The sequence below is a fragment of the Rhynchophorus ferrugineus genome, unplaced genomic scaffold, assembly GCF_030347505.1.
Source record: "Rhynchophorus ferrugineus isolate W39M unplaced genomic scaffold, kcgeb_rfMv2 rfM2, whole genome shotgun sequence".
In the NCBI taxonomy this organism is placed as follows: Eukaryota; Metazoa; Arthropoda; class Insecta; order Coleoptera; family Curculionidae; genus Rhynchophorus; species Rhynchophorus ferrugineus.
Genome location: NW_027472581.1, coordinates 46,894,898 through 46,916,559, shown reverse-complemented (window position 1 = coordinate 46,916,559; position 21,662 = coordinate 46,894,898). Strand labels below are relative to the sequence as shown.

General features: G+C 31.6%; 1 protein-coding gene across 3 annotated transcripts in view; it reads left to right on the top strand.

Annotated features, from left to right (window-relative positions):
• The window catches only part of LOC143191043 (uncharacterized), a 30,064-nt gene extending 27,505 nt beyond the window's left edge, over positions 1-2,559 (top strand). Inside the window, exon 2 of one of the 3 annotated variants that reach the window (XM_076395694.1) lies at positions 1,112-2,559. In XM_076395694.1, the coding sequence (XP_076251809.1) occupies positions 1,204-2,313 (1,110 nt within the window). In that variant the 5' untranslated portion in view covers positions 1,112-1,203 and the 3' untranslated portion in view covers positions 2,314-2,559. Of the gene's footprint in view, positions 1-984 lie in introns of all 3 variants that reach the window. The other 2 variants (XM_076395692.1, XM_076395693.1) reach the window with 2 other exon arrangements.
• Positions 2,560-21,662: the final 19,103 nt, after the last annotated feature.

Genomic DNA, 21,662 nt, shown 5'->3' with positions numbered 1-21,662 from the left:
GAAACTACGGTTCCCAATAAAGCATTTTAACATTTTCACTCGTACACGTTTGCATTGCTAAACCAGCTGCTCTGCTTTTTTCAATTTTAGTTGATTGAATGTAATTACAAATGTTTTATTTATTTTTCGCAACAAACTCTAATCTATACATGGAATACTCAAACACTTCCAGTCTCCTTATGAGATGATTGATAATAAATATAAATGTAGGTAATTCTGCTATTTTATTTATGTTTATATATATTTTATTTTTATTCCTCTATTTTATCATTTATCAAATATATTTATTCAATGATTTTTTATCATAATATTTAAGTTTAAAGCTTGAAAGAAATTAAGAGATATTAAACATGTCAGTGTCGAATACATCAGGATATAGTTCAATATACAATATAATAAATGAAAGTGATTCAAAATCAAGGAAATGTTAAGTTGTAATTGTTAAATTATCCTTATTGTGTAGAATGCATATTTTACAAAAAAGTATTCGATGTATTACTTATATTTATATACATTTTGTTTCTTCTCTGGTACTAATAATTTTAAGAAGAGAATTCAAACATTTAATTTACTACATGACATGTAGCAGCAATAACAATTTGGATAAGAAAAAATTAAATTTTGGATTCACTTTATGAAACCGGATTGAGTTATTAACGCGTTTATAAAAATTTATATTTGGGTCGTTATTTGTAATTCATTGAACTTAATCGAACATTAATCACAGCCCATTACGTCAGTGTTCGATGAAAAAAGTAGATATCGTTATTTTATAAAATAAATGTATTATAATCCAAAACATGAGCAGTTGATCATTATATAGGTATTAGGAAAACCAATAGTATATAATAATTTTGTACGTAATATTTTTAATTATCAATTTTAATATATATTATTAAATTATTTTTATATATAATGTAAAAAATTATAAGCTATATCACATGCTCTTGTTATATACAATTAACAATTTGTAAAAACTTATAGAAACACTTAAACAATTGTCGGTGCGTCAAATTTATCATACCCTTATGATTGGACATCATAAACCAACGGTATTGTTGGACCCTTGGCATTACTAAGGCAGGTAAAAATTGAGAGGGGGTGCAATTAGTTACAGAAACTTAAATAAAGTAAGACGTAACTCGAAATCTAGTCATTCGTCAGTCAACCAGACAAGTGACATCAAGCAGGTGATAGACAACAATGATGGAGTCTTCCGCGTCATCTCGTAGTCTCGAGCAGTTGATTTCGTTGCCGGAAAATCGGAAGATCCGCAAACCACTGATGGAAAAGAAGAGGCGTGCCCGTATAAATGAAAGTTTGGAGGTTTTGAAGACTATACTGTTAGAGTGTGATCCTGAATTGGCCGCCAGGGCTGCACCAAAAGGAACGAAGTTAGAGAAAGCTGACATTCTGGAGTTGACTGTAGAATTTTTGAGGGGAATTCAAAGGAATCATGGTTATATGGATTCGTCGCAAAGACATTACAAAGAAGCCCGCGTTCATTATACACCGTATGGCCGACCAGTGGCTTTAAATACTGTATATCAACCGATTGCAAGAGTGAATCAAAATCCAGCACAGGTACCTTACATGTATCCTTACCCCTTCACCAACGCTACCGGTTCTTGTATAAATATGATACCATATACAAGTATAAACACACAAAACAATCCGGCATTCTCGGTGGATTCTAGAAATATCGCTTCCAATACTTTGGCGGCAATAACTCCAGAAATATCGGTTGTATCGGATGCGTCAGGAACTTCCGCCAGGCCAGGTTCTAGTTTTTGGAACCATGAATATGTTGGTACATGGGCCTCCCAAACAGATAACCCCGCATTTTCGGTAGATCCTAGGATTTACATTCCGAATATTTCCGCGGCAACAAGCCCAACTATATCAGTTGTGTCGAATGCGTCAGAAAGTTTCTCCAGACCAGGTTCCAGTTCTCGGGATCATGAATATGTCCAAAATTGTTTAAACACTTCCGAGCCAAGAAGTCCAGACATATCGGTTGTATCCGATGGATCGGGAACTTCCCCCAGACTAGGTTCTAGTTCTCGGGACCATGAAGATGTTCATACTTTTGCATCTCAAAGTGGCAATTCGGCATATTCGATTGACCCTAGAGTATTTACTTCTAACACTTCCGAGCCAAGAACTCCAGATATATCGGTTCTATCCGATGCGTCTAGAACTTCCCCCAGGCCAGGTCCTAGTTCTCGCGACTATGAAGATGTTAGTACTTTGGACTCTCAAACTAACACTTTCAAACCTTTTGCGTTTTGGCGACCGTGGTGTAATATGTGAAGTGATTTATATTTAGAATTAAAATGTGACAATAATTCTAGTCATTTATATAGACTTTATCCTGGATATATATATACAGATATATATATTCATACATTTATATATACATATATAAGAGGTCTTATAATTTTCAGTCATTATTTTGTATATGTATATATTTAGTTTTGAACATATATTTATTGTAGATTATAAATTGTATATAAATTATTATTTGTATATAAAAATTTGCCCTAATTCTGTGTACCTATGTAACATGTAACTTACTTATTTATGTATTATTATTATATATTTAGATATTTTACTAAATATACATATATTTTGAATTAAATTCTCACCAGTTTTTAAAACTTGTACAGATATTTTATTTTAATAAATCAGTAGAAATGATGAAAATGGTCTTTCTGTACTACATAGTTTCCCTCTACAACTTGCTTGATGTAAATTATTGAGTATAAAGCGACAATTTAATTAATTTTTTTCAAATTTCAGTCGTAGAAATTATATTTTTTCTTTCAAATATTATTCATTTTATTTTTGCAAATTACTCTAAATAAATAAAAAGTATTTGTTTTACATATTATACTAGTCACTTTATTCTCAATAATATTAGTTTCGAGGTCTCGATTAGTTCCCATTCACACATTTCTAATATATATGTAGCGCCCCCCCCCCCAGAATTTTTATTTAATTTTAGTTCTAAACGTTTATTTTATATATTAGAAGATATTTTCTATGTTTCTGTCTATGTAAATATGGAAAATAACCTGATTTGAAAATAATGAAGGTTTTAAGCATTATTTTTTGTATTATTTTTTTTTTACATAAAATGATTTTGACAAAACATAACATTTAGGATCTATAAAATACCGTTACCGATAACAATCGAAGCGGCGGGAGTAGGAGCATACACATTAATGTTATTCTTCAGCTTGACACCGTTTTATCACATGTTGAAAAACGATGAAAACATGCTTGGAAACATTAAAATGAGAAGTGCTGTCCCACCCGTCGTATGCTCTATCTAGTTGCTACTTGTTGCGACATATAAGCAGACATTTTCTGAGTTGTGTTTCATTTCTTATGAAGATACCAAAAAAAATAGCCCGATTCGTGAATAGCCTTAAAAGATACATTGTTTAATTTATATTGTTAGTTAAAATAATGATAGTCAAACTGATTTCAAACTTTATTTTTATTAATACATTCTACTAATTACAATAACTGAAAAACTTGGATATGTCTATATATTTAGAAGGAACTATCGGTCTTTTCTTAGTCTCTATATTAATAATGATCATGTTCATGTTTTTCTGTTAAATTTACTTCACTGAACTACAAAGTCAAGAGGTTTGATTCTTTTGCGCTTGTTTTTTGCTCATGTATTATCCAAGAGTTGTATTATTTCGGTATTAACATGAGAATGGTTCTTTGCGATTGATTTTTTGAGTGTTTTATATCGTTCTAAACATTTACTCCTTTTTTAATTTGTTTATACCACAACTTATTATATAAGGATGATTAAGATATTCTTCCAATTAAACGATAAATATTTTTATATTTCAAATCAAGTTATAATGTTCATTCGAAAAGTTTTGCATCGGGATTCATTACAAGATTCTTTGCTATCTTTTATAAGTCTTTATAAGTCTTTTCTTATCTTGTGAAATAGACCTGGAAGATTTTAGTTGTCCTAAATTTTGCGGTTATAATAATGTCAAACATCTTAATCTGAACATCTGAAACATATTTTCGATAAGCTGCATTAATCAAGTTAGTACTAAGTAGATTTTACAACACTTTTTTGGTTATTAAATCATAGGTCAGTGCTTTCTTTTCCTGGTTTGAAGGCGATCTAAAACTAAAATGTATAGCTGTGCTTCTAAATGTGTTTTTTCGTTGGAATTTCGTGGAACTTTTATTTCAGTGTGTAATTAATTTTCAAACGGTTATTTTATCAAGGATAAGGAATTTTTAGTTTGAAAATTATATAGATTTTCGGACAACAAATTATATTTATATTTTTTTTATAGTTGATGGTGTTTTTCGTTTTTCGTTATATTTTCTAACAGTATTTCGAGATATTTTATGTTGGGTATAGTCGAAGGGTATAGTTGCCAGTAATATTTTTATTGAAGGTTATAAAATTATCATCAGTTTTGAAAGCAGACTTACTTTTATATTCTCGGCGTGCTTTGAGACTGTGCGTCTAACATCAAATACAAATAATTATACAGCATTCAGGTAAAAATTTGAAGAGATGGACGATCCTATAGTGAATGTCGGCACGTTCTAGTCACTTTTTTAAAAAAAAATACTTTGTCCTATTAAAACAAACATATTTTATAGGTATTCCACTGATCATAAAGTAATACCGTTACTTTTATGTTTATAGGTATGTTTGATGATTGATATAACCTTAGTGGATATAATATACATAATTTTAATAATTTTGAATTGATGGAGTAAGAAATACCTATAAATCACTAATTTAATTAAGATTGTTGAATTTTTCAAGTTCACGGATAAGGTTTCACTTTTAAATAAAAACATACTAAAAATGTTGTTTGCTTTGTTTAAATTTTTTGGCTCTCATTATACTCCTGTTTATGTTTATATATTTTATAGCAACTTGTTTGATTTGTATTTTGTTTTTAATCTCCATGCTATTTTCTATGTTTATTTCTTATGACTTGTGACCTCCAGTGAGCCATTTATATTAATATCTATTGGATTTACGCTAAAAGTAATATTTAAAGGGTGTCTTATAACGATAAAACAATAAGAGTGGTTATAATAGACACACAAATTTTCAACAAAGTGTCTTAATGAACGCCTAAGATGCCTAGATGCAATTAATTCCTTACTATTTCAATATATTCAGTTGCAACTGAAATGTGTGCGCAATTTTCATTATTTGATTTAACATTGAGTTTATAGTAATTAAGTAAAATTTAGATTTTAGTACTTTCTGAGCCTGAAAAGAGACTTTTGAACTATTTTCAGGTTTAGGAAATATCGATTCAGAAGAAACACACTATAATTATGTCTATTTTGAAAATGTTTAAAGGATCGACGGTTCCCAATAATATTTTTTAGGAGTAATAATATCTGAATGGATCATTTTCGTTCGCGTGTGTTGCTAAAACTGTTAATGCAGGTAATAAAGAGAGGTTGTCGTGTTGGTCCTGCGATTCATTTCTGTTGGCATATGGGAATATCGAAAAATAATAATTTCAGTTTTCAACATATTTGAAGCTTATTTTCAGTTATTTTCTATTAATTATATTTAAGACAAATTCTAGCTTTTTATAGATATGTTAAGTGGTGGATTTTATGTGGTTAAATTGTAGATATATATTTTTCAGATTACTCATCACCGTTCTCTTGCAAATTTTATGATATTATTTGTGTTTGTAGACGATTGTGACGTAATTGTGACTGCAGATATTCAGAATATTTTCATTCATAATTATAAACTATCATAGAAATATAGATCGTACCGTATGATATACAGGGATTTAGTTTGTTTGTTATATTTTAGAGATTAGAGATAACGTGTTTCTTAGATGTTTACCGACGTCAATTGAACAAATTCAACAATGTATTGCTGTAAAAACGGCCAAATAACAACGTTTCGGTGTCAATTTGGATATTTCTTATATATATTCATCGCCAGTCACAATTTGATATAGAAAATTCATTATGTTTTTCCTAGAATTTCAGTAAAACCGCAATATTTCTACTTTCCCTTCTTTTCGATCTTTTCCATTGCATGTTAAACGTCTGGAAATCGTTGAGTCACCAAAAAGCTGTAAATTTGTTGTAAGTGTTAATTTGTTGTCTTCAAACTTTAATGATCTTCCAGGGCGTTCTTTGACACTGACATTGAAATCACTGTTTCTGAATTATAGGAACCAAAACCGCCAATTAGGATATGATGGAGTAGCACAACTAGTAATTGGTTGAGATAAGTCAAGAATGGCAAGAATATCTTTCTTCTAGTAGCTATCTATTACACTAGCAGAGCCAGAATTGATTTACCTAGCATATTATTGATGCCGAAAATTTCTTTTATGTACCTTTCGATGGTTAAGTATATATATTTAGTTATTTCTCACATTTCATCTTTATGATTTTGTATTTGAATGTCTTGAAAATGAAACTATAACATCACATTTTCTTAAAAGCCCTAATGAGGTCTAAAAATACTGATCATGTGGTTCTTGTCATGAAAAGTGTGATTTACTTTGTTCGCTATACTAGCAGCTTGATGAATTGATGAGTGCTTGGCTAGAAATCCAAAGCCCTAGTATCGCATAATGTCTTTCATTTTTGCAGCTTCAATGAGAACGTTCTCAACTATTTTGATAATGAGCTCAGAAGACTGATTGATAGGCGTGTTTCCAAATCTAAAAAAAATGCAACCTGGGGATAGAACTTGTAATATTTGTTAGCACAGTGAGTTATTTCTATACGAATATTTTGAAGTTATCGGATAATTATACCAGCAGTACCAGGTTACTCGACTGGAGTTCTGGTTACATTATTTACATATTTTAAGGACAATTTATTTCATTTCGTTACCAACCTATCGGCTTATTTCTAGTAAATTTATAATTAGCTTCTTATGTCCGTTGAGTGATATAATATCAATATTGTTACACTTATATCATTATTTTGTATTTTAATCAACTTTAACTTTTTTTTATAAAATAGGACCGATTTTGGATGTTGGTTTTAATTAATTTTTTAATAACATTTTGAATAAAATTACCAATGTGTGTGTGTGTGTGTTATGAATTTTATTTTATAACAATTAAATACATAGCCTTTCGGATTATATAATTTAACTAATTAAAAGAAAATGGACAATAAAGTCATAACAATTCGCAAAAAACGTTGTATTTTACCGTAATTTTACGACCTAAAATATTGGCAAGGATTCGCAAAAAAACGAAAAAAACAGTTGTAGGACCTTTTTTTACAACCCTTAAACATCCCTTTGATTCGCAAACGTTTTTTAAGTCAGTCTGCTTTTTTTTCACAAAACGGGTACCTACAAAGTACGGCCTTTTTTGAAATATCACCGTAAAACCTATTGAGTTTTTTAGAATCCTTTTCTTATTAAAACGAAGGGATTATGGCCTACCAATCACCGAGAAAGGCTGATCTGGTTTTAGGAACAAGCATTATTAGGACGAGCAACGAAATTCGCTTCGCAAAATACTTTTTACCAGTTTATTCGTAAAGTTATATTATGTTACTTTAGCGGGTACCGTTATGACAACGTTTTTTACTATTATGTTCCAGTTTAGAGTCAGGGTGAGTAATTTTGTGTTAAAAAAGTTGTCCGCAATTTTTTTATGGACGTGCGAAAGTGCTGGCAAAAATTTATGGGGGTAAATTGGCAAAAGTGTTGAATATTGGGACCGTTTTTTTGAGTTGAGCGATAAAAAAATATTTTTTATGGTGGATACTTTAAAATTTATTCGAAACAGTTATTCGAATTAAAAAATTAATATTTTTTTGGAAAGATTGATTATTTCATTTGTTTTCCACCTTTAATATGCATTGAATGCATTGACTTATGTAATCCTAAGTAACAAAAATAATAAAAATACATATTGTTAGAAAAGTAGCTATAACATATTTGATGCATTATTCTACATTAGAATTGGCAACATGTCTGCATTTTAATTATTTTTAACATGATCTTGGAGAGAAATACAGGAGAGTTTTTCCAAAGATCATTTTTAGGAATGCCCCGAGTTGTGGGGGATGTTAGTGTACGTATTTCTGAATAGGGGACCATAAAGAGGAGTTATCAATATAAGTGTTGGGAAGAACTTGAATGTAATCTTATAGTTTTTAATAGAATAGTTTTTCCGATTGCATCATTTTAGACAACTGATAGTTTCTCCAGCTTAAACCATTTTCATCTTATAGCTGCAGCAAGTTGTGGATGTTATTTTCCCTTCAAGGTTTGGTTTTACTAATCCGAAATACTTTTGCCATTGTTCTCACTGGGTGCCGTTGTGATTTACAATTACAGGCTATTCGTCTGTTGTTAATTATCTGTTGTTTGGTCTTTTATTTATTTATTCTTACCTAGTTGTACACAGCATTTTTTGCAATGTTGCACGCAAAATAAGAGTGTTGTTCATTATTTATTGGAGTGTTTTTAAATAAAGACAAGTTTTGATCTTTCTGTCTGGTGCACGTACAGAGTCAAGGTCTCCCAACGCCCAAGACTCACGCATAGGCTGAAGAACCGCCTATTCCATTGGATAAAAGGTCGAATTGATGCGTCCTTTAATTTCTCCGACATATAGCCCTGATATGGAATCAAATGACAATTTTGTTCCTGCACATCAAGAATAAATTGCGTGGCTGACGTTTTTTGGGATCTGAAGAAACCATTGATGCATTAAACAACTGTGGAGGTACTGAATCAATGTGAATTTTTTTTATGAAGATTGGTTCAAGCATATGCAAAAGTGCACTGGGTCATCATCTTCATCCTGGAGAATACTTTAATAAATATTGAAAAATAATAAAGCCATTTTTCGTTAATACATTACTGTTTTTTTCATTACCAGTCTCAAAATATTCATAGTAACCCTCGTGTTAGTTGTTACTTAACCCTATATTATTATTTTTACATTTGTCAACAAATTTTTGTGTTAAAAGAATTGGCCAACATTCATGGGGGTAAGCTGGCAAAACTGTTGAATATTAGGAGTGTTTTTTTGAGTTTAACGCTAATGAATGAATGAATGAATTAAACAGTTATTCGATCTAAAAAATGATTAGAAAAATCTTAAGTTTTTTTTATGTACAGATCGATTTTTTATTGCAATATCTTCTATGCGTTGACATACGTAATGTGAAACAAAAATAATTTTTAATAAAAATGCATATTAATAAGGGAGTAATTATAATAAATTTTATGCATTAAAATAAAATTTAATTGACACCATGCAACTGTAGTTTGGACTCTCCTCTGGAACTCTACCTTAATTATCATCATCAGATGCATCAGATCAGAATTTACCGATTCAAAATATATCAGAACTTTTCTTCAATATCGTTTTTGCAATACTTTGAGTTGTGGTTGATATAGAGCAGACTAGAACTATTGAGAAATGGGAAGCCACAGAGAGAAGTTGTCGAAAAAGGGTTCGAAGAAGCCTGATTCTAATCTTGATTCGTAATGGTAATAGTATGTAATAGTTTTTCCAATTACATTACTTCGAATTCGGCATATAGCTGAAGCAAGCTATGGTTTTCAATTTCTTGTGGAATATTTGTATTACTAACTTTGAGTACTTGAGCTCTTACTGTTCTCACTGGATGATATGAGATTTACAATTGTAGGCGATTTATATGTTGTCAATATTTCTATTTCAGTATTTGCTCATATAATCTTAATCAGATATGTTCAGCGTGTCTTACAATTCCACACAAAATAAGAGTGTTGTACATTATTTATCCACCGCGAATGATAAGAGGGTAGGCCGTATCAGCGTATTGAAGTGTTGTAAGATGCCAAGGAAGAGCCTCACACTGAAGATATTCTTGAAACATTTCACGAATGATATTCTCATAAACCATGGGGCATTGTATATCGCGCGGATTTTTTGGATTGGAACACTTAAAGTTGTTATATAAGTTGTTTATCAGAGACCAGTACTACACCTATGCTCTATAGAGATATACTGATCGATGCAGTATTTTAAACGGGGTTGCTTTCTGAAGATGGGAGTTTACTTTTTCTGCATGGTTGCAGATGATGGTTTATCGATGAGCACTGGAAGCTACGATCAAAGCTGAGACCGAGGGAAAGGATCTTTTTCGATTTGAAGGCGATGCGCGCGGTCGATGGTACAGAATATAACTCGGGTTTATCTGTAGCCGTCAGAACTTGTACCCCACGATCGCCTGGTTAAGTTGGGCTTGGAGTCTGTTTTGAATTGCTTTATGACAATATCCGGTTATGGAAAACACGCTGTTGTGTGCATAAAATGCTGTGTCTGATTGCTTGGGCGATGAAAATCGTCCATGTACAAATTGAGTAGGGCACGAGCTAATGGAATGCCTTGTGGAACTCCTGCGGAAATTTGTTTCCTAGGGGAAATTGCACGCCCGTGATTACTTGAAAGGACCTATCTTCTAAATATGAGTAAATCAGTGATGCTGGGTCATCCGGAAAATCTAGTTTTTTTTTCTTTAATAATTGGACTATTATGCCAAACTTGTTCGAAATCTTTGGAGACATCTAGAAAAATGGTGCCAACCGTGCCATCTTTACGAAGGGATATCTTACAATAGGATGCCTGAATAATCAAGAAAATATAAGAATTTATTCGCCTAATACACAACTTGGTCTTGAATCAACATATTGGATGGTGGATTTATGATTTTTATCTTATCTGATATTATATTTTCAATACTGTAGTAATGTGACGTTCTTCATTCATATGCTTAAATTAACGTAAAGTAATTTTCGTAGTTATGTCCTACATTTTGGGTAACATTGTAAATAATGTCGTCTGTGGTTGCTATGATTTTATAAATGTTTGTTGGCAATATTATATATTGTATGGATCAATTGTCATGTACCCATCTTCTGCTTTGTGTTCCTGTTAGTTGTACATATATATTAGCTGACAAAATCAAAGTATGTACATGCAAATGTAAAACTAACGGTTTCTGATATGAACGTAATTTTATTTTTGTAAGATTATTATATGAAATTTGTTTTTCAATTGGTGAAATGACAGAGTTATGTCAAGAAAGCGTTTTTAAATCCCCTAATTTATTATTAGCTTTTTCAATTCAGTTTATATATTTAGAGCACGATAGCTGTAAATATTTAGTCCTTAATTCATTCATTTTACAGTAGTTGAAATTAGATCGTACTTATTATTGAATTGCATTCGATACCACTTTATTCATCATATTTAATTATCATTAATCTATACCGCACCGCATATTTATTATTTGGGGAGTACAGTAACAACTGTATAAGGTTACGATCACAGATCTATAAAAATAAGAGCAAAAAGAGACATAACCTTATACACATATATTGATATAAAAATATTAAATATAAATTGTAAAATTAATACACAGAGTGTAAAGGTGATGTTATATAGCAAACTACGTAATCAGGTCTAACATTGTTAGTTAAGAATTTCATTAATCTGAGGAGTTTAAGTTCAATGGTATTCTATATAAGTATATCTATATATCTATATTCAATAGTATATATATAAGTATAGTATATAAACATTAAGCGAAATTAAGTTAGGCTCTCTATGTGGACAAAGAGAGGCATTCTATGACTAGATGTCGACTACGCTGTCTGGATCTTGCAGGGTATCTATTCTGCCCTTTCTATAAATCTTCTATAATCTAATTTTAGTTTTTATGATATTTGATGATGGCTAGAGGAAGCGATTGGATGATGTAGCAGAAAGCGGAAGTGTTGGGTTGAACTCGTCTGTGGGGGGTTCTATCTTCCTACGGATACGGTAAGTGTCCGGTGAAGATTGTGGTCTATATATTCCCAAGAGTATGGAAAAAATAAAAGGCCACTGTAATAGTGCTCCGTGACACAATATCTCTAAATATAAGAATGGCAGTAAGCTCGCCACGGGTCGCATAATAACTTGGAAATGCGCGAACGCAGGAAAGGCTTGCACTCTGCGGGCGTCACGTCTCCAACTCATTTGGGACCTATGAGGGGACTGGTATTTTTAAAAGGTTGGACAAAAAGCTGAGCAAATCAGACTCAGAATCAAAAATCTGTATTGGTCAGTCGGAAGATATTACCGGTTTGACCTAAGATCAAAGATATTGGTTTATAGGTTAATTATAAAGCCTACTAGGGTTTATGGGGTTACACTAAGATATCAAACTGACTAGGAATACAATGATGCCGAAACAAAGACATTTCTTTAACTAATTACCAATGCTTATCGCTAGATAACGAACGAATAACTGCAGGATAACCTATAAATCAAATGTATCTTTGATTTTGTCCAAGGTTCTGACTGAAAACATAACATAATGCTACAAATTGCGGCAATATGGAATTAGTATATTACCAACTACATGAATTTGTATACTATTTTAGTGATACTGTAATCTTTAGAATAGGTAGTAGAAATATTATTTTTAGCAAAAATATTTATAAAAGTATTTTGTGGCTAGACATTTTTTTGCTTTGGCTTAAAACCAGGCGGTGGAATGCATGACGCATACCTGGTCGCGGAGACCTGCCCTGGAGTGACAAGTTGGACCGGGTTATGTGGGACTGCCTCTGGGCTTACCAATACACTAAACCGAAACCGCCTCACAGTTGATCCCTGTGGATCGCCTACTATTACTGCATTAAATTTGGGGATATGGCACCCGCTGATCGGGCAGCCGTTATTGGGCACGAGGACGATAGAAGATATATCTCTGCCTAGGGCAATAGAAAAAGTACAAGTAGCAATCAACAGTATCTACAAATGGACGAGAGATTGGAAAGTTCAACTTAATAGCTCCAAATCTGACCACAATAATTTTGCATTACGGTGAAATAATAAAAACTTAATTATATCACTCATTGGATACCGATTCCTCAAGCAGAATCAGATAAAAACCTTGGAATTCATCTTGACGGTAGACTAAATTGTAAACATCACGTTAGACAAAAAACAAAACACATTAGAACCAAAATAAAACAAATATACTGGTTAGTCGGAAGATACTCTCAACTTGATCTAAAATCAAAGAGGTTGATCTATGAGGCATTTTGGACCTATGGGGTGCAAATATGGGGTTGCACTAAAAATTCGTTCTTATATATTTCCTCAATAGCCGCAGTTACTCTATGCACTTGATCGATTGTTGAATGGTGATTTCGAAAACCAAACTAGAAATCTGGTATTATTACAAAATTTTTAATACGTTTAAATATTAGTTTCTCAAATAGTTTTGATATTGCAGGTAGCAGCGAAATAGGCCTGTAAGATTCGACTTGTTCTGCAGGTTTGTCAGATTTTTGAGGATAATTATTTGTGCCACCTTAAAAAATTTTGGAACATGCTTCAGTCTTAAACAGGTATTAAACATATGTCAACATAATGATTGCTTTTCGTGGCAGTTCTTTCAATAATCTAGCTGAAATGTCATGTAAACCAGGTGGCTTTTTAGGATTGAGGTTATCAATTTCAGTGGCAACTTCCACTGGAGAAATTAGATTAAATTTACATCGGGTTGATAAACAGAAGATGTATCCGTGGTAGATTCGATATCATTAGGTTGAAATTTGTTAGCTAAGTATTTTGCGAACAATTCAGCTTATTCATCGTTGCGTCGAACCCATTCATTTCGATAATATTTAATTGGCGGTACTCGCATAATTGGTCTTTTAAATCTTCGAGTTGCTTTCCATAGTGAATAATCTTTGTCTGCTTCTGGGCTTAATTCACTTACACATTTTTGAAAGCAATTCTGTTTATATTCTTTGATCTTTTGATTCGTCTGGTTGCTAATTCTATTAAAAATAGTTTTGTCTGCTGCATTTCTGGTTCTGTGCCATACTCATCTAATTTTTCGCCTTTCTGTTGTCATTTTCCTAATTTTGAGTGGGTAAATTACTTCATATTCTGATTTCTCTCTTGCTATTGGTGTTGCATCTTTTTCAGCTGACCGAATTTGTTCAATTATATTTTTGGTTTGTTGCTCAAGATTATCTATACTTTTAAGTCTTACTTTGAAACTGATTTGTTCCTGCAGTATTAATCTGAATTTGCCCCAGTCAGTAAATTTGTTGGTAAGATTAGGCTGGTTTTTTTCTACTTTTCTTAGGATTGTCGCGCACACTGTTGAGCTGACTTTGAGTAATTCGTTTCTTTTTCCAGGTGTTATTATTCGTGAATCCCAAGCTGTATATTTAACATCAAAGTCTCCTCCAATAATAAACCTTGGGCCTAATTTTGAAAAGATATTTTTATATTGTTGTTGTGTCATTGTATGTCTCGGTGGACAATATATAGCGCCAATGTTATTTTCAGCCCCGTTTTTTCGATACTAATTATCGTAGCTTGTATTTCTTCATTTTTAATCTCTTCTTGTTCGAAATATTGTATATTTTGTTTAATTAATTAATAAAGCACTAACCGAATATTACAGGTAATAATACGTTAATTTGGGCATGAAGGGTTAAAATGAATGTCTTATATATTTTTTGAAGTTATAATTTAGTAGTAGTTTAGTAGTTATATTCTTATTTGTTGGTAAGTTCATAGTTCTCACGTGAGAGTTATCTGCAACAGCGATATTGAAGATTTAAATAAATTGGCAAACAACATTGCAATTTTATTTAACAATTTAGGTAAAGGAATTATGTGACAAATAAATGGATTAAAGATAAGGACTATAAGAATACATAAATAATGTAATGAAAATATGGAGGATTTAAAATGAAACTAACTAGATAGTTTGCATAGATGGAATACATAGCACAAATAGAAGAAATTATGAATTATTAACAGTACATTTGTAAATATTTTATTTAAGTATTGATATATTAAGGTCTTTAGTGATTGCTTGCAATAAGATATGTGACTATATGGCGTTTTATTATTTGAACCTTGTATTTTGATTATTTTCTATATAGAAATTAACAGTTAATTTAATGAAAAACATTCGTTTTATATACATTTCCAAATTGCAAAAATAAATTATCTAATTTTTTCTTTATTATTTTAACATACATGCATTTGCAAAGTCAAATATCAGTTCATCAAAATCGTTTTATTCATATATTCTCTGTTTTGATAAAGAAATAAGTATTACGACATTTATTATCCCATACTTATGTTTATAACAAAAAAGTAAAGAACGATCATGTATACCTTGATGCTCTGAAGTTGTTACAGTTCTGAAGATAATCCTACTTATGATATTTTGTTACAATTCTCAGTGGCGTAGTAATTTACACTTATTAAATTAACACTTTGCTGATTATTGAGAGTTAATGGATATTAGATTTGATTAAATGCAATTTAAAACATGTTTTTGAGTATTAGTTCTTGAAATAGTTTTTATATATTTTAATATGTTTTAATATACAGATATTTATTATTTTGATTAATGTTATGTGTTAATTACATTTCTGATCTTATATTAAAAATGCTGTAAAAAAGTTTTAGTGATACATCTTTTTACAATTAGTCATTTTACTCTATTATGAGATAAACATGATTAATTGAATATATTGTGGTGGAATTACAGCCACAGGACTTTTTTAAAAAGGTTAGGATTCCTGCAGAAAATTTCACCAAATCAAATATTTAAAAAACTAAATTTATTATTAATTTTATATAAAGCCTAATATTTTACCTGAAATAATATCTGTTTATAATTTAGATAATTAGAAAGGATGTTTCTGCTTTTTTACTTGACGAATCAATATGGTAGGTAAAAAAGCTTTTAAAAACTAAAGAACTGTTTTATGGACCTAGACCTTTTTTGTCGATAAAATATTACAATATTGTAAATTGGCTTAACAGAATATGATCCGTTTAATGTGCTCTAAAGTGTTTTTTTTCGAATTGCGACTTGTATTCGCAATACCTTGCCAAACGAACCCAAAAAATACAAAAAAATATTACATCATAAAAAAAGCCTACTTTCTTTTTTACGATGGGTTCGTATTTTGCACAAGATTGTATAACAAAGGCGTCTCTTTTTTGCGAAACGGCACGCACCAGAACTAAAGAACTCGAATGACTTTGGCCGTAAAAAGCTTCAAAAATTGACAAAAACTCATGCAATTTTTTTGTTCGTCTTTCAACGCCTTAAAATCTTACGACCGACTTTTTTGCGTAATTTTTAGAACCTAACGGTCTAATATTGAGTCAGGATAATAGATTTTTTTCTGCAAGCAATGGCCAGTTTACCGTATTTTAGGTAAGATAAAAATTGTCCAACAGTGCGCGTAACGGTATGGAATTCTTCAAATTTTATTGCGGCGGTTGTATATTTTTTTGCTCAACATTATGTAAAAACGTTCGTTCGCTTCAAATTTGTTGACCGAAATGTAGAGGCCCAGAAAATTTTTAAAAAAACGCTTAAAAAAACAATTCTGAAAAATGTTCAGTTTCTTAAAAGCGACGATTTTTGTTAAAAATAAATCAATTACAAAATTTTTATGTTGTATTTAATTTGTTTCAACTTTAAATTTATATACAAATTATTTTCATATCTAATTATTAGATGCTTGTATTTTTGTGTATTTTGATTAGCGATATATATTGGTAAGTGACAAGAATCATTGTAAAGCGTGGGATAATTTAGCCAACCATATCGAAACCGAACCGGAATATTCCTGGTCATAAAATCTTGGTGTACATATGGTGGAATCGGCAAGGTGTAGTATATTCGAATCTCCTAAAACTGAATACCGATGTTATGATGTAAACTGTTAATACCGATGTCAAGTAATAATAAATGAATCGACTCAATGTTGAAGAAATGTGTTGCAGATAGCCAAAATGGCCAGTAACAAACGCAAAGTAATTATTTTAGATAACAACAAAAGATACCCAACATGCCCAACGTACTTGCCATATATAGCCGACTACTACTTGTTCAGATTGGTGCAGGATGGCATGGTTAGTAACAGGTGGGGCAAAAGTCCCGCTACCATTTTCATTGCACGCTATCTTGGTAATGTGAGGTTTAGCTCAGTTTCGCTTTAACCATTGTATTGTGTGAATGTTTAAATTTAATTATGGATAAATATACGCCACAAAATCGAGCAAATATATATATATATATATATATATATATATATATATATAGCGGAAATTGCGTTAAAACTCTCTTAATCCTCCAGTGCCTCACAATAAAACCCGATAAAACCACATATTATCGTTTACATGCGAATTTTTGACAGTATGGCACGACAGCAGACAGGCCTCGTTTTGGAAAACAACGAACGCCTCGTAACGCTGAAAATGTAGCTCTGATGCGCGATGGTGTTTCAAAGATTCCAGAAACATCAATGCGGAGATGTGGTTTCATATTTATGCACGCAATTTAAGGCGAATTTTGAAAACTGATTTGAAAATGTTCCCGTACAAACAGTCCAAAAATTGCTACCGAGAGATCCTGATGAACGTGTTGAGTACAATCCTAAGGCTGTCTGGTGAAATTGAAGATTTTTCGTCTAAATTGATAATGAGCGATGAAGCCCATTTTCTTCTCAGTAGGTTTTGGGGAACACAAAATCCTCAATTAATTCATGAAACATCATTGCATCCATTAAAAACAACTGTATGGCATTCATGCTGGAAATGTCATTGGTCCCTATTTTTTTGAAAATGACCTAAAATAGAAGAGCAAGGACTAGAGGATATGTGCTTTCAGTAAGATAGGGCCACATCACACACAGCTCGCTCAACAATTCAATTATTGAATAACGTTTCTCCACGAAGATTAATTTTGCGAAGTGGCGATTTAGATTTCCGGATGTAACAGCACCTGACTTTTTCTTATGGGATTTTTTAAAATCAAAACTTTATGTAAATAAGCCCCAAACGATTCAACATTTTGAACACAATTAAAAATAGCCGAAAGTTGCATAGCGAATCGCGGTTGCCATTTAGCCAATATAAATTTTCAATTCAATAACGAAAAAGAAATATAAAGACCAAATAAACTATTTGTGACAACCAAACCTACCTATCTTTTATTTGAGCAAAGCTATAAACAATCAAAATGGTAGCGGGACTTTTGTCCCCACGTTGTACATGGTTTATTTGCATATGTATGTGAAAATGTATTGAAGATTTTATCGTTGTCAAACCAACATCGTTCCTTCTACACGGTATCGCCATGATGCCAGAATGATAGAAAAGCCTTGTAGAAAATTATGGAAAACATATTATATCAATTTTTATCAATAAAAGTATTTTTAAAGTAAAACATTATTTGAATTTATTCAAGCGTTCGCTACTAATAATATAAGAATATCAAAAGAACCAATTAACATTTTACCGTTAGATTTGTCTAGCGCTTAAAGTTATCTTCATATATTTGTATATAAATTATATCAAATATATTGGCTCATTGGGCGTAAATCCAAGTTATTACATAACAAATATTTATTGCTGTATAAGCCTATACTAAAGACATCCATCAATCAAGAGTTCCAAAATAAAGTGTTATGCGCCATTGTTGTTGCTTCGTACTGTTTCAATTACAAGTAACTACATATAAAGAAAAAACAAACATTAAAAATGTAATATAAAATAATGTTCATACGTGTTATATAATATAATATTGCTAAGTAACAATTAAGAGACACTTCTTGAAATTTGAAAAAAGTCAATGAATAATTCTCGTATTTTTCAAATTTCGTGAAATATTTTATGATACGTACTATGGAAAAACGTTTGCCTTGAAGCGTGCCGCTTGCAGAAAGTTTTATTGCACAACGTCAAACAAACCAGTGGCGATTGTAAAAGAGACCCTCCTTTTAATATTTTTATCCATTGTGTTGTCTAAACGTCAAAAGAAAATAAAAATTAGCGAGGGAAGAAGTGCAGATGTTGCTTGAAATTAAGTACACTTCTGTATTAATTTATTTTATTTGATAATTTTTACCACACAAAATTTGGAGAAGTATATGAATTTTCTACATAAAATATTTCCAGTATTTTTTATTAACAAAATGACAAACCTGCAGAACAAGTCGAATCTTACAGGCCTATTTCGCTACTACCTGCAATATCAAAGCTATTTGAGAAATTAATATTTAAAGGTGTTAAATATTTGGTAACAATACCAGATTTCCAGTTTGGTTTTCAAAATCACCATTCAACAATCGATCAAGTGCACAGAGTAACTGCGGCTATTAAAAGAGCGTTTGAGGAACATAAATATTGCCCTGCAATATTCCTGGATGTCTCAAGAGCCTTTGATCGGGTTTGGCATTTGGGATTAATCTGTAAGATGAGCAAATTGTTACCGCGTAACCGTTGTCAATTGCTGGAGTCGTATTTATTCGGAAGAAAAATTAGAGTTGGTGTTCTCGACACTTAAAACAATTTCGGCTGGAGTTCCACAAGGTAGCGTCTTAGGACCTCTCCTGTATCTGCTCTACACTGCTGATATTCCAACAGCAAAAGAAACACTACTTGTAACCTTTGCTGACGACACAATTATTATGGAAAAAGATATACATCTGCCTAGGGCAATAGAAAAAGTGCAAGTGGCAGTCAACAAAATCTATAAATGGACGAAAGATTGGGAAATTCAACTTAATAGCTCCAAATCTGTCCACGTTAATTTTGCATTGAGGCGAAATAATAAAAATTTAATTATATCACTCAATGGATACCCGATTCCTCAAGCAGAATCAGCTAAATACCTTGGAATCCATCTTGACAAAAAGCAAAACATATTAGAACCAAAATAAAACAACTATACTGGTTAGTCGGAAAATACTCTCAACTTGATCTAAAATCAAAGAGGTTGATCTATAATGGAATTATAAAACCACTTTGGACCTATGGGTTGCAAATATGGGGTTGCACTAAAAATTTAAATCAAGTAGTCATACAACGCTGTCAAAACAAGGTTCTTCGATTGATTACCAATGCCTATCGCTATGTAACCAACGAAGAGCTGCACGATGACCTGGAAATCAAATGGATTTGCGAAGTTATCCAAGATTTCGCCTTGAAACACGAAAGAAGGTTACTAAATCATATTAACGTGGAAGCAATACAAATGCTGGACAGCGCGCAGGATATCAAGAAACTGAAGCGAACAAAACAATACGAACTTATTTAAAGTGTATACATTTAGTATAAACTATAGCTATAAGTTAATAATTAATAAATAATTATAATTTTATAATTAAGGATACATACTGATATATTTTCTCATCTTGCTTGTTAATTAATCCAAGTACATAGGAAAAGTAGTAATAAATTAATTGTAAATTAAGATTGTACTAAGCGTATCTAATAAAGATGTTATAAAAAAATTAACAAAATATCAGTTGGGAGAAGCGTTACTTATATGTAATTTTGAAGCTAACAATGTAGAGAATTCTTTGTCGGGTTCAACATGTTATTACTGATTTTAGAATTATGGTCGTGGATATTAGAAATATGGATGACACATCTTTTAGTGCCAGTTAAAAAGATCAGTGGTGATTTTCGTTTCGAGAACAAAACATTTTTTAATGGAAGTCATTTCTACAGTAAATTGTCATTAGAGATGAAAATTATTTCTTTGACAATTAAAAAAAAGAAAATCAAATACATGAAAAACTACTACAAGATATTGTGTTTATTATATATTATGTTATTGCAGTTAACAGTTATATTTTAGTGATATAACATATTTTGGAAATTAGAGGTAGTTCTCAATCCGGAATTTACTTTTTGGAAACTGATTATCAAACTATAAGCAAGAAGAGTTATTTCAATCCATTGAACACTTGAACATTTTTTTGATAATATATACTATTCAGATATCTTGTCGTTAGATAGGTATAATATGAGGTCCAAGTGTTGTAATAATAATAAATGACACCTCTTCGGCAATTTTATACCAGAATACCATCAATTTTAAGTATAATAAATGCACTTGTGCATTAAATAGGTCCGTGTTCTAGTTCTTGTTATTGTTCTGATTTCCTGCCTGTTGCCCGGTACCTGTATTGCTGCCACTTTTCTGTGATATAATTAGGTTTTTGTAATTTTGTCGCATCTCAAAATTAGCATGGAGATATTTGGATGTATCAAACTGTATGTTCCGGTCTCTAGTCCATTTATAGATCTTGTTGACGGCGACTTGTACTTTTTCTACAGCTTTAGAAAGATATACTTAGGCAGAGATATATCTTTTTCCATGATAGCTCTGTCGTCGGCAAATGTTCTAAGTACTGTTTCTTTCATTGTTGGGACACCAGTAGACCCACACTTTCATTGTGGAGACCACACAATGCTGGCGAATTCCAGCCTGTACATTTTCTTTTGAAAATATATGTGACTTCAGTAGTTGGTGTAATAGTTTCGCGGTAGCAATTACTCATGTTGTACTCATCATAGTTCCAAATGCCACACTTGGCTTGTAAGGCGTTCAGTAATATTGCATGGCAGTATTTCTTTCCTTCATGTCTTTTCAATAACCGCTGCTACTCTGGGCACTTGGTCGATTGTTCCTGCATTATGAATGTAAAATTTTCTTAGTTAGCATATTTGTTATTAAGATTAGGACTTTTTTTCAGGATTGTCACTCCCAATGTTTACAATACTGGAGTGTGACCA